At 36.6% G+C, this 13,335-nt stretch overlaps 2 protein-coding genes across 3 annotated transcripts in view; one reads left to right on the top strand and one right to left on the bottom strand.

Annotated features, from left to right (window-relative positions):
- Positions 1-3,729, top strand: part of KIF2A (kinesin family member 2A) — a 67,671-nt gene extending 63,942 nt beyond the window's left edge. The window contains exon 19 of the mRNA XM_023507579.1: positions 2,838-3,729. Coding sequence (XP_023363347.1) covers positions 2,838-2,923 — 86 coding nt within the window. The 3' untranslated portion in view covers positions 2,924-3,729. The remainder of the gene's footprint in view (positions 1-2,837) is intronic.
- Positions 3,730-6,084: 2,355 nt separating this feature from the next.
- DIMT1 (DIM1 dimethyladenosine transferase 1 homolog) overlaps positions 6,085-13,335 on the bottom strand; it is a 14,602-nt gene continuing 7,351 nt past the window's right edge. For both annotated transcript variants that reach the window (XM_003782733.3, XM_023518905.1), the window contains 6 exons: positions 12,210-12,333; positions 11,977-12,069; positions 11,340-11,404; positions 10,275-10,338; positions 8,077-8,183; positions 6,085-6,570 (listed from right to left, as the gene is read on the bottom strand). In XM_003782733.3, coding sequence (XP_003782781.1) covers positions 6,528-6,570; positions 8,077-8,183; positions 10,275-10,338; positions 11,340-11,404; positions 11,977-12,069; positions 12,210-12,333 — 496 coding nt within the window. In that variant the 3' untranslated portion in view covers positions 6,085-6,527. The remainder of the gene's footprint in view (positions 6,571-8,076; positions 8,184-10,274; positions 10,339-11,339; positions 11,405-11,976; positions 12,070-12,209; positions 12,334-13,335) is intronic.

The following is a 13,335-nucleotide window of genomic DNA, read 5'->3' as shown; positions in this document are numbered from 1 at the left end:
ATACGTATGCTAAGAAAAAGTCTGTAAAGCAAATTCGAACCCGCCACCTTAGGTGTATGTGGCTGGCGCCTTAGCCGGTTGAGCTATAGGCGCCGAGCCGAATTAGGACTATTAAGGGTCATCTTTCAATAGCCTCCTGTCTGCTCCTGCTTTCTGCACCATCTTTCTTTACCATCTTTGAAACTTTGTTTTTTAAAAATGAAGGAAAGTGTCAAAGTGACTATATTGTCTTGCTCATGAAGGGAAGCATGTGACTTATCTACATTCCATGTCTCTTTGGCTTTTTTTTGAGACAGTGTCTCATTTTGTCACCCTCAGTAGAGTGGCATTATAGCTTACAGCAACTTTAGACTCTTCTGGCCTCAAGCAATTCTCTTGCCTCAGCCTCCTAAGTAGCCTTTTTCAATCAGCTCATCTGTGTAGCTTCAGATATGCATCTCTTGTATATCTGCTAACTTTTAGACATTCACAGACTTGATTTTCTTTATGTGAGTGGACAACTGTATTTACCGTGTTTCACCTAAAATAAAGATACTGTCTTACATTTATTTTTTCTCAAGAAGACACATTAGGGCTTATTTTCAGGGGATGTCTTCCACGCCGAAATGCATGGCGTGGTTATGCAGATATACTGCATAGCCATGCCTATCACTATGTCTGATTATCGGGGTAGGGCTTATATTTAACAAATGCATAGAAATCCTGCTAGGGCTTATTTTTTGGGTAGGTCTTATTTTCGGGGAAACAAGGTATGTGTACATGCAATGCAGTGTAAACCAGATTGAAATTCCTAGTTTTGGGGATCAAAAACCTGCTTCATTTTTTAAGGCAGGTCCTTTGTGAAGTTGTTTATTTGTTTTGGGTTTGTTTGCCCACCAACTTTTTTATTTACACTGACAGATAAAATTGTGTTTATCATGTATAACATGAGGTTTTGAAGTATATACAGTTATATATCTCCTATCTGAAATGCTTAGAACCAGAAGTGTTTTGGATTTCAGATGTTTTCAGATTTTGGAATATTTGCATTATATGTATTGGTTGAATATTCCAAATCTAGAAATCTGAAATGCTCCAATGAGTATCATGTTGGTACTGAAAAAGTTTGAAATTTTGGAAACATTTCAGATTTTAGATTTTGGGATTTGAGATGTTCAACCTATATACATTGTGGAATGGTTGGGAAATTGATTGTTTGAAATCCTATCTTGTGACTGTTTCCCTAATACACCGTTTGTTTTAGCTGTTCATATTCAAGCTTTGTTTTACATTATTTTGATCATTTTTTTAATCTATGGTAATTCTCAATCTGCTTTTCTGTATGTATTTTATTCAAAAGATGGATAATACACTCTAATACTCTATTCTTTGCAATACAAAATACTCAACTTTATTGACTTCCTTCCTTAATCTTCTCAGAATTTATGTGTATCAAGCACTTCCATTAACTTTGAAGAAATTACAATCTAGATGTTTCATTATTCAGTCTTTTCTTAGAAACTAAATTTTTTTCTTACCATCCAGAGATAATTTTGTATTAGTAAGAAAGGTTTGAGAGCTATTTTATTAGCAAACATTAGTTCCAGAAGTCCTTAAATTCCTTTCTAAATTTCAGAAAACTTTTTTTTTTTTTTTTTTTTTTTTGAGACAGAGTCTCACTCTGTCACCATAAGAGTGCTGCCATGGCATCACAGCTCACAGCAACCTCAAACTCTTGGGCTTAAGTGATTCTCTTGCCTCAGCCTCCCAAGTAGCTAGGATTACAGATGCCTGCCACAATGCCCGGCTATTTTTTGGTTGTAGTTGTCATTGTTGTTTGGTAGGCCTTGGGCTGGATTCGAACCCACCAGCTCCAGTGTTGTGTGGCAGACATACTAGCTGCTGAGCTATAGGCACCAAGTCAGAAAAGTTAACTTTTGAAATATCATTGTACTTCTGAGAAGGGGAAGGAAATTGAGTCCTTTTTTTTGAAGATTATAGAGGAGGGTTTTATTAACATTTTGAGCCAGGCATTTCTTTGATGTGAGGGGTGCTGTCCTGTGTATTGTACAATGTTTACCAAAATCCTTCTCTCCCATCCACTGGTGACAGTAGTACTACACCATTTGTAACAACCCCAAATGTCCCCAGACATTACCAAATGTCCCTTGGGTGGGGTGGGGTGCAGGGGAAGTCACTCCTAGGTAAGATCCGTTGTTTAAAAAAGATGTCTGTTGTTCACACAGCTGCCTGTCATTTTGTCTCTCACACATTACTAACCTATTTCTATTTCTTACATGACTACAGATCAGGGTGTTATAGACAGTAGGACAGAATGTCTAAGAGTTCCCCAGTCACAATCCCTCCTTGCCCTGAGGGAAAAAGTCACTCATTTTTAAAAACTCAAATATCTTTTAAAATTTCATAGGTTTAAGTTAAAGGTAAAATATAAATGGGGAGTAGAAATCTCCTATTTAAAGAAGAAATGTCAATTTAACATTTTAGTAAGACTCACAGATTTCCTTTCCAATGTGACTGTACATATTTTACCCATCTAAAACCTGCCTATACTCCAAAAGGAATTCAAATGAATTAAAATTGAAAACTGTAAATTTGCCAAACAGAACAGAAACCTATTGAAAGATATAGAAAAATAGGTATTTGTAAGAATCTGTAACGAAACTGCTATAGTTGAAATTTGTGCTTAGTTCTGAGGTTCTAAATGACAAACCACAAAAGTAAAGATACTATTAAGTTATTGTTAGGAAGTAACACAGCTGACTTGGTTACGACCTATAAAGTTGTAAACTGTGTTGCATGGAATATAATACTTATTCCCTTGTCCTTTTTCCCCCAAGATAAAGTGAAATCTTTTCGTGCCGCTCTGCAAGAAGAAGAACAAGCCAGCAAACAAATCAACCCGAAGAGACCCCGTGCCCTTTAAATCGGCATTTGCTGCTAAAGGATCCCCATAACCTCACTACTGTAACATAAAATGGTTCAGCTGTAAGGGCCATTTGAAAGTTTGAAATTTTTAAGTGTCTGTGGAAAATGTCTTGTTCTTCACCTGAATGACATTTCAATTTTGTGAAACACTCCTTTGTCTACAAAATGCTTCTAGTCCAGGAGGCACAACCAAGAATTGGAATTAGTGAAGCCTTTTGTTTCCTTTACCCAAATAGTGATTTACTTTTGGAGATCCTTGCCAATTTTGTTTTCTATATGAAGATTATGGACTTGATCCAGAGGTGGATAGTGGGGGAAGCCACAGCATTTCCTTTTAACTCGGTTCAATTTTCGTAGCAAGACTGAGCAGTTTGAAATCCTTGCGTGCATGCATACCTCATCAGTGATTGTACATACCTTGCCCACTCCTGGAGACAGCTGTGCTCACCTCTTCTGCTTTGTGCCTTGACTAAGGCTACTGACCCTAAATTTCTGAAGCACAGCCAAGATAAATTACATTCCTTATTTGTCCTTGTAAATTACCTTTGTGTGTACATTTTTACTGTATTTGAGACATTTTTTGTGTGTGACTAGTTAATTTTGCAGGATGTGCCATATCATTGAACGGAACTAAAGTCTGTGACAGTGGACATAGCTGCTGGACCATTCCATCTTATATGTAAAGAAATCTGGAATTATGATTTAAAACCATATAACATGTGATTATAATTTTCTTAGCATTTTCTTTGTAAAGAACTAAAATATAAACTAGTTGGTGTATAATAAAAAGTAATAAAATTCTGAGAAGAGTTTTATCTTAGGAAAATACATATATATGCAGTGTGTGTGCCAGTGTGGTATTAACAAGACTAATAGTGCAATTTGATCCTTACCAATACATTTCTTAATTTGACATTTTCATGAGCACCCAAAATATACCTTTTTTAATGTACTGTTAAAGGAAATTGGCTTCTGATGCATGAATACTAATATGTACATTGAGAGTAGTCCATAATAGAAGTTAGTTTAAGCCAAGTATAGGCAGTACATAACTCTTGAAAAAGAATTAAGCTGAAAGAGTTGACTTTGCCTTAAAAGAAAGGCAGATCTAACCCAAGCTCCATCCAGTACCAAATGTGAAATTTCACCATTTGTGAGAATCACCAAATTCTCACCAATAGATTGGTGTAGGGTATGCTACTTTTTAAATGGCAGCACTTATTTTTACATATTGCTATTCTCAGAAAGAAAACTGGCCACTTTACATGTAAATAATTTTGTTAAAAAATTTATATATCTCTCTAGGAGTTTTCTCTCAGTTCCCAGTATAGAAGCCAAGAGTAGTTTACTGATAAAAGATCTCCCAAGGATATCTTGTTTTGGTTTACTCTAGGGAACTAGCTCATTCATTTGGGCCAAAGGGAAGCTATGAACAGAGAGTCACATGAGCCAGATTCTTTACTTCACTGTTCACAAAACCCAGAGGGTAGTTGTGAAAGATCCTAACACCATCGTGGAAAGCTCTGTAAACATGAAATCTGAAACAAATCTGGATTTTGTTTGCTCATTAATCTATGGAATGAGTTTTAAGAGACAATTTACTTTAGTACAATCACCTTTGTTTTGGAAAGGCCTCAGGTTTTCTTGCAGTTGTAAAATATATTGTGTTTATTTCAAAGGGAAGAGGAAATGTGGAGAACTGTTACTATTGGCCTTGCAGAGGCTGTTTAAAATCATAGTTTATGAGAATAACCAATCTTCAAAGGGCAATAAAGACATGTGAACTTACTCACTGTAAAGCACAACAGATTAGCTTTAATTTATTATTTGCATTGGATGGGTACTATCTTTGGAAGTTATCTTTACAGATAAATATGCTGCCTTATACTATAATGGCTCTATTCTGATTAGGAGTCAAGGTATTTAAAAAAATTCATACCAAAACAGATCTTGGAGTTAGTATAATATGCACCTTTAGCTTTTACAAATAGGGAAAACTGAAGGCCAGAAAAGGGATTAAAACTCAGCAGTTCATAGGGGTGCCCAACCAGCAGCCCATGGACAGCATGCTCATTTTACGAGGACTTTATTTGTTTAGCTGTGGTGTCTGGATATCATGAAAAATACCCACAGATCGTTTTTTTGCTAATCAACTTTTGTTATTACATTTATGTATTTAACATGTGGCCCACGACAACTCTTATTCTTCCAGTGTGCAGCAAAGGAAGAAAAAAAAGGTTGTCCACCCCTGGCGTAGAGGGAAATGACCTAAGAAAGCTGAGTTAAGTGTTAAAATGTTTCTGTAAGGATAGAGATGGTACAAATGAACTCTACAAAGTTTGTGAAGTTAAAAAAAAACTATCCTTCAGTACAATATTCATATGATAAAAGTGAATTGATGGAGCTAAGTAACTTTAATTTTTTGTTCTGGAGTCAACATTCTGTAATATTTTCTTTGACTTGAAAGCTGATAATCCCTCTTAAAAATAATTAAGAATATGCATTATTTTAATTATGTGGTAAAATTTACTATGTAACTTCGAAGCCAGATTTCAAAATTTGGCTTTTGCTAAATTAAGTGAAAATATTCCTTCTATTAAGCTACCTGCAAGGAAAGCTAAAATCAATGCAGATACTTTTTATTAATTTTCTTATGTGTATAAATAAAATAGCTACTATAATTCTTAGAGTATAGTAATATCACTATTACACTGATTAAACATAGTAGCTAATAAAACTTGTTTATGACATCTATTGAAATTCTCAATCTGACAGTTTTAAAATAGCTTAAAACTAAGCATCAGGTATATGAAAAGTACTAGAAATTTTAATTGTCCATAGTCATGAATATTGGGAATGTACAGGTATGGAGAAATGGCTGTTTTTTTAAAGCTGAAAAAAGACTTATAAAATCTGTTTTGATTTACAAAACCCTTTGAAATTTTGCTAAACTTACACTTTTTCCCCCTAAATAAAAAAGTAATTTTATAGTTACATTATAGTAATTTCATTCTAGTTAAGCTTCATGACCAGAGCTTCATGCACAGTATGGTGGCAAGTAGCAGACTCAAGCTAACCCAGAACCCTGATGTAGGGCACACTGTGCCTCCTACATCATCATATGTATGGAAAAGAATGAGAGATGCAAAACAGAAACACTTGAAGAGACAATTGTTTTACTGTACATGTAAATAACAAGAAATGGTATGGGAAATATGTGACCAGTGAAGCATATTTTAATGTTTTTACTACCTGAGGGACACAGCTGAAGTAAGAGGGCCTCACGGTTATAACACAGTAAATAGAAGAGTAACATCTATGATAAACTGTTAGAGATGATAAATTTATAAAGTTGTGCGTATCTGCGGCTCTTAAACTTGAAGGTTATGAGAGTAGATTGGACCCTGCCCTATATTATCTATTAAAACAAACCCATACCAAACAAACTTAGGCACTGAGAAATGACCACCTTAAAAATTCAGAATTATAAACAGTGACAACAATAGTATTAATGATCTATATAGAGCACAGGCAAGGTTCATTTTCTCAAATATTGAAAATACGTAATTGATTTCTTGACCTTGAAAAATTCTGTTTTCCACTTAGGAAAAATGAATGCCTTCTGCATTAAATCCATGTAGCAACCTGAAAAGAAACCAAAATGGAATGGTATTGAAAAGCTAATTTGTGGCACATAATGCTGTATAATTCTTTATCTTTAATTCTAAAACTTGAACACATCAACATATTCATGTAGTCCACCCACTCCTACCACTAGTTGTTAAAGAAACCATAGTGCCCAACTAAATGTATAAGATACATATTGGTTAAAACCATGTCATGTTGGTGCCTCTTTCACATAACCTGTATGTCTTAAGCTATAATGAATTTGACTAAAATCATCTTAGACTTCTGCTATCCTAAGTCGAAGAGCTTAATGGCATTTGTTCTATTTTAACAAGGCAACTGAACAAGAGCTCTTTGGAATTAAAAGTAGAAATTAGAGGTAACAATGACCCATCTTACATGCCCACTCTTCTTCTATGGGCTGTTATCAGGTTCAAGTTAAATACTTAGACCTGTTTGTTACCTTTGTTTTTATTAGAGTCTAGTTAGCAAACTGCACATGCTCAATAACCTTGAGGAAATTTAGTGAGACTGGAGGAAGATAAAGATTTCTGTTTAGGCCTGATACTATTTTTTAGGTTAGCCCATAGGAACAGGTCCAGGTAAATTTAAAATGTCTGAAAAAGCAAAGTAGGTGCTTATAGTGTTCAACACCTAGGACTACCATCAATAAAGACTCAGTAGTCATGACAGCATTTGTCTTAGTAATACTGAACTGTGTTTCCAGCTTAGAGAAGGAAAACCAATGCCTTTTTTAACAGTCCACTCATTCAGCTTCTAGAGAACATGGAACTTTTCTTACCAATATACTAAAAAGGAGAGAACATAGAAGCTTTAATAGGGAATTGGCTAAAAATGCAAGAACGTCAGAAAGTTAACGTGGTGATTAAATAAAGGGTAGAATATAGGTTAATAAATTACCTGGGTAATTAATTGAAGCTTTACTGTTTCCTATCATAAGACTTGCTTAATTAAAGGAAAACAGATTTTGGTTTAAATTGCCCAGAAAATTCTAACACTTTTTTACCCAATATGTGTGGAACTTGCTTCAGGCTACAAAACAATTAACTGTATTATCATGAAATGGATAACCAGGTATGACATTATTTCATGCTTAAGATCTATAATCCATTCCCAATGAGGAAACAAATCAGATCCAGTTAACCTGTATTGTGATTTTTGTGCCTCGTGGGCTACTTTGGTGGGACAAGCTAATTTATTAAGACTTAAGACTGTGAATGAGAGTTGAGGGAGGGAGTGGGAAGGAGCATGATGTACACCACAACACTTTAACACAGAGGCGAACTTCTGGCTCAGACTGTTCTATCCTTAAGAAAATGTTCATTCTGCTGCAGCTAACTAGCCTCCATCTTCTACACCAAATACTATTCCATGCCATGGAAGTGCTATGCAACAACTCTCCCAGGTAGCACCTTATACCGCTTAAAAGCCTTTAAATCATCTGAAGGTGTCACAGTAAAAACAAGAAAATGTAAACACTTAGGAAAACAAAACTGTAATTACCTGATGAAGTCATCTATGTCCATGGAACGGGCCCGTTTGTCACTAAAACCTGTGCTGGTTAGGATTTGCTGTATTTTATCTGCTATGCTGAAATCTTCTGGTATTACCTATCAATATAAGATTCAGAATAAATGAACAACCTATCTTTAATGAAGTCATCATGACTCTTTTTTTTTTAAGTTCAGTTAAGTCATGAAACAGTCACTTAATAGTCACTTTTAATTTATCTGTTAGGACAGTTTGGAAAGCCTGGTTGTGTATGACTTGGATCTCTAGTTAAGTGGCTGACCTTACCACAAACAAATAACGCAGTGTACCTTGAATGACTAATCATGTAATTGGCATTTTTCTTTAAAATTGTGAAATAGTTTTCAGTTTCAAACTTCATAAAATAATTAAAACTAAAATTCTGGGCTTATTTTTGAGACAGCTTCTCACTGTGTTGCCTGAGGCTAGAGTGCCATGGCATCAGCCTAGCTCACAGCAACCTTAAACTCCTAGGTTCAAGTGATCCTCCTGCCTCAGATTCCTGAGCAGCTGGGACTACAAACACCCGCCACAAAGCCTGGCTAAGTTTTATATTTGTAGTAAAGAAGGGGTCTTGCTCAGGCTGGTCTTGAGCTCTTAATGATCTTCCCACCTCACCCCTCAGCCTCCCAAAGTGGTAGGATTATAGGTGTGAGCCACTGTGCTTGGCCTATAAATTAAATTTTAAAGCAGCCGTTATGCCTTTAAAAATAACTCACATTTTCTTGCCACAGATTTCACATAACCAGTTCATTTTTTCAAAGAGGTTACCTCTCCAACTTTTGAGAAACTTAATTTTCATCTTTTATTCAAAGATTTTTCTTATCCAGCTTAATATATATATTTTTTACTTATGTAGATTAAATAATGACTTTTTGCCCATAAAAGAGAAAAATGGAAATAATATATACAATCATAAGAAATACAAAGGAAATTTGCCTACCTCTAATTAAATTGAAAGCTAAAAAGTTAGCAAACATTACTTACTTCTTGTATGTATAAATGGCTCACACCTGTAATCCTAATACTTTGGGAGGCCGAGACGGCAGATTACTTGAGCCCAGGAATTTGAGACCAGCCTCAGCAAGACCAATACTCTATCCCTACTAAAAATAGAGAAAACCAGCCGGGCATTGTGGTACATGCCTGTAGTTCTAGCTACTCAGGAGACTGAGGCAAGAGGATCACTTGAGCCTAAGAGTTTGAGGTTGCTATAAGCTATGACACCATGGCACTCAGAGTGAGACTCTGTCTTAAAAAAAAAAAAAACAAAAAACCTCACAGAGGGCAGGCACAGTGGCTCATGCCTATAATCCTAGCACTCTGGGAAGTCAGGGCAAGTGGATTGTGTTAGCTTAGTTTAACATCAGCCCAAGCTAGAGCAAAACTCTGTCTCTACTAAAAATAGAAAAATTAGCCAGGCATTGTGGCTGGTGCCTGTGGTCCTAGATGCTTTGGAGGCTGAGGCAGGAGGATCATTTGAATCCATGAGTTTTAGTTGCTGTGAGCTGTGATATCATGACACTCTATGCAGAGTGACAAAGTGAGACTCTGTCTCATAAATACCTACATAAAAATAATAAAGTGTTGCTACATGAATCCACAACTTTGAGGAAATTACAACTGCTAAATCTGACTTTTTTTTTTTTATTAAGAGTCTTACTTTGTCGCTCGGTAGAGTGCCGTGGCATCAAAGCTCACAGCAACTTGAGAGTCTTGGGCTCAGGGGATTCTCTTGGCTCAGCCTCCCAAGTAGCTGTGACTACAGGAACGTACTACAACATCCGGCTGTTTTTACAGACAGGGTCTCGCTCTGGCTTAGACTGGTCTTGAACCTGTGTGCTCAGGCAATCCACCCACCTTGGCCTCCCAGAGTGCTAGGATTACAAGTGTGAGCCACTGTGCCCAGACTTAAATCTGATTCTTGACATGACTAAAAACAACTGTCAATAGTTAGAGAGGAGAGGGTGGAATAATGTTCCACAGAATACATAGCAGCATTGACTTGCCAGAATTCAAGTCACAATTTTGCTGGTTATGCATTGTAATACTACTTTTTAAAGATCCTATGGAATGTACAAAATAAGGAATCTCATAATGACAGGTTTGAAAAAAATACAGGACGTTTTAAAAGAAAAATCAATGAAACTACAGAAACATTTTCTACTTACAGTGTTATGGATTGAACAATGAATTCTATAGTTTTTTTCCAGTAGCTGTTGCACTGCACTTGATCTATAGCATAAAAAAATTACATTACTATTATTGTTTCTCAGATTATAGACATAATTTCTTTTTAGTTTAGATGAAATTAAATCTGTATCTCTTATGGTAAAATTAAGGAATTTTAAAAGGTATTAAATACTTCAACTTAACAAAGAAAATGTGAATTATATTTAAAAAGTTAAGTCCTGGCTCAGTGCCTATAGCTCTGCAGCTAAGGCACCAGCCACATACACTGGAGCTGGCGGGTTGGAACCCAGCCTGGGCCTGCCAAACAACAACAACTACAATGAAAAAATAGCCGGGCATTGTGGTGGGTGCCTGTAGTCCCAGTTACTCAGGACACTGAGGCAAGAGAATCTCTTGAGCCCAAGAGTTTGAGGTTACTATGAGCTGTGATATGATGTCACAGCACTCTACCTAGGATGACATAGACTGTTTAAAAAAAAATTTTTTTCTGATAAACATCTTAAATTCATAAAGAAGTCTAGACCCTCTATAAAACATGCCCTTTAGGCAGCGCCTATGGCTCAAAGGACTGGAGCACTGGCCACATGTGCTGGAGGTGGCAGGTTCAAACCCAGCCCTGGCCAAAAACTGCAAAAAAAAAAAAAAAAAAAAAAATGCCCTTTAAAAACAAAATTCCAAATCCTCTAATACTAGGTTCCATGGACTCCAAATTGGTGTGTTCAATTTCTCCAAATCAATAAATGGCACAAGTGGGGAAGGGGTTGATCATCACTCCATTTGCCAACAAAAAGACTAGACAGATGTATGAGAGTTTTGCGTTTTTTTTTTCTCCTGTTTTGTCAAAAAACCTGATCTGCCACCAAACTCCCAGAACTTTCTTCATTAAATTCTCCCGCCTCCCCACCTCCAAATTATAAATGGACAAGTTTTTCTGGACACAGATAATCTTTATGTTGTAGGGTAGTGTTCAGGAAAAAGACCAAATTGTAGCACAGTATCTGGAGCACTGACCTTTCATATATTAGAATTAGTAAAATACTTACTTAAATGCAGCAGAAAGAGTCTTGTTTTTCCTGACAAAGGTGATCCTTACGAGGCCATCCCATTCCTGAAATACAAGGTGGATAATGTCTTCAAAATATAAACTTCTTGGCTTGGTGCCCATAAGAATTCCTAAACTTCCTTGAAGGAATTACTGAGAACCACTCTACCTACTAGCAGCTGACCACACAGCCCGTCATGTTTTTCTCTAATGTGACAAGCGTAAGGCTTTTTGTCAAGTGGCCCAGCTTGCTTCTCTTTTTAAATCACAAAAACAAGAATTATGATTAAAAAGTGGTATCCATAATACTTTAAAACAACTATTTTCATTTTATCTTGTTTTCTAAGTTTTATTCAATTACAAACTTGTTTTCCATAGCTATAATCTTAAGTGAAATGCAACTGCCTTCTACTTTTTGCCTTTTACGAGTATTTTCCATGCCTTTTGGTTGTGGCCTTCATAACTACTTTGCATTAAATTATTCCATCTACTCCATCACAGGGATGTATCATAATTAACATTTTCCTATGTCTGGATATATAGATTGATTTGATAATTTTTCTGCTGCTACAGACACTTTTTTTTAGAACTGGGACTTTTAGTTTCCTTTATTTTAAGTCCCAGTATTTTAACCTCACCTGAAAATTGATGGGTGGTGGCGGATTCTTAGGTTCTATTCTTACGACACTGGATTCAACCTTGGGTGGTGGTCTAAAGTTATTCTTTCCAACCTGTTAATCAGAAGATATTTAAGTAGTACTTTTCAAACGCCAACTTCCACTTAGTAATTAAAGATACTCTCCTCAAAGAAAGCACAGCTAGATGCTCAAGGATGAATTAAGCTACATTATTTAAATAATAAGCCACTTACTTTCATTAGGTGGTCCACACGTGCTAATAGTTGTGTGTTAATTGAAAGTCTGCAGTATAACTTATCTCCAGGTTTTGCAACTAGTCGGAGAGCAAATTCTCTTTGAAACATAAGTACAGCACATCTGAAAAGAAAGCAGAAAGGAGTAAGGAAAATGGTCACTTTCAACTATAAATGTAAATTAACTGCAACGAATTTTCTTGGGAGAGAAATTGAGAGCAAAGCAGTAATCAGCTACTTACAAGGTAGAAGAATACTTTATTACCCATGAGACAGCTGGCTTTGTTTTCTGTTTTATAATGGCTACCTACACCTACCCCTTAGGAAGATGGCTTGTATATATATGCCCTCAATGATTAGATGAGAAAGTATTTCAAACCAGCACTAGTTTAGTGCCCCTTCTATGAAAATAAAAATAAAACTGACTCAGTAGCGGAATTATGTTCACAGCGTAGCAATCTTTAATGAAAAGGGAGCGCTAGAGAAGCAGACTGTGATGTTCAGTGTTCTCTTAATTTTTTTTTATTCAAGTCTCACTCTGTTGTCCAGGCTAGATTGCAGTGGCATCATCACAGCTCGCTGCCAACTCAAATTCCTGGACTCAAGCGATCTTCTTGCCTCAGCCAACTGAGTAACTGGGACTAACATGATTTAACAGGTTAAAAGATGTGGAAGGTCAGCTCAGCACCAGTAGCTCAAAAGGGGCCAGCCACATACACTGGAGCTGGTGGGTTCGAATCCAGCCCAGGCCTGCCAAACAACAATGACAACTACAACCAAAAAATAGCTGGGTGTTATGGCAGGTACCTATAGTCCCAGCTACTTGGGAGGCTGAGGCAACAGAATTGCTTAAGCCCCAGAGTTTGAGGTTACTGTGAGCTGTGATGTCACAGGACTCTACCCAGGGTGATAGCTTGAGACTCTGTCTCAAAAAAAAAAGGATGTGGAAGGTCTATCAGTAAGCAATGGGGAGGTTTTGTGTATGCCAATGAACAAGAAGAGCATCTTCAAACTTTTTTGAAAGTGAGTCATGGCCCGGCGCCTATAGCTCAACCGGCTAAGGCGCCAGCCACGTACACCTAAGGTGGCGGGTTCGAATCCCCAGCCCGGACCCGCCAAACAACAA

This window comes from Otolemur garnettii, unplaced genomic scaffold, assembly GCF_000181295.1.
Source record: "Otolemur garnettii isolate 467f Iridium unplaced genomic scaffold, OtoGar3 scaffold00005, whole genome shotgun sequence".
Taxonomy (NCBI): Eukaryota; Metazoa; Chordata; class Mammalia; order Primates; family Galagidae; genus Otolemur; species Otolemur garnettii.
This window is presented reverse-complemented; position numbering and strand designations above follow the sequence as displayed.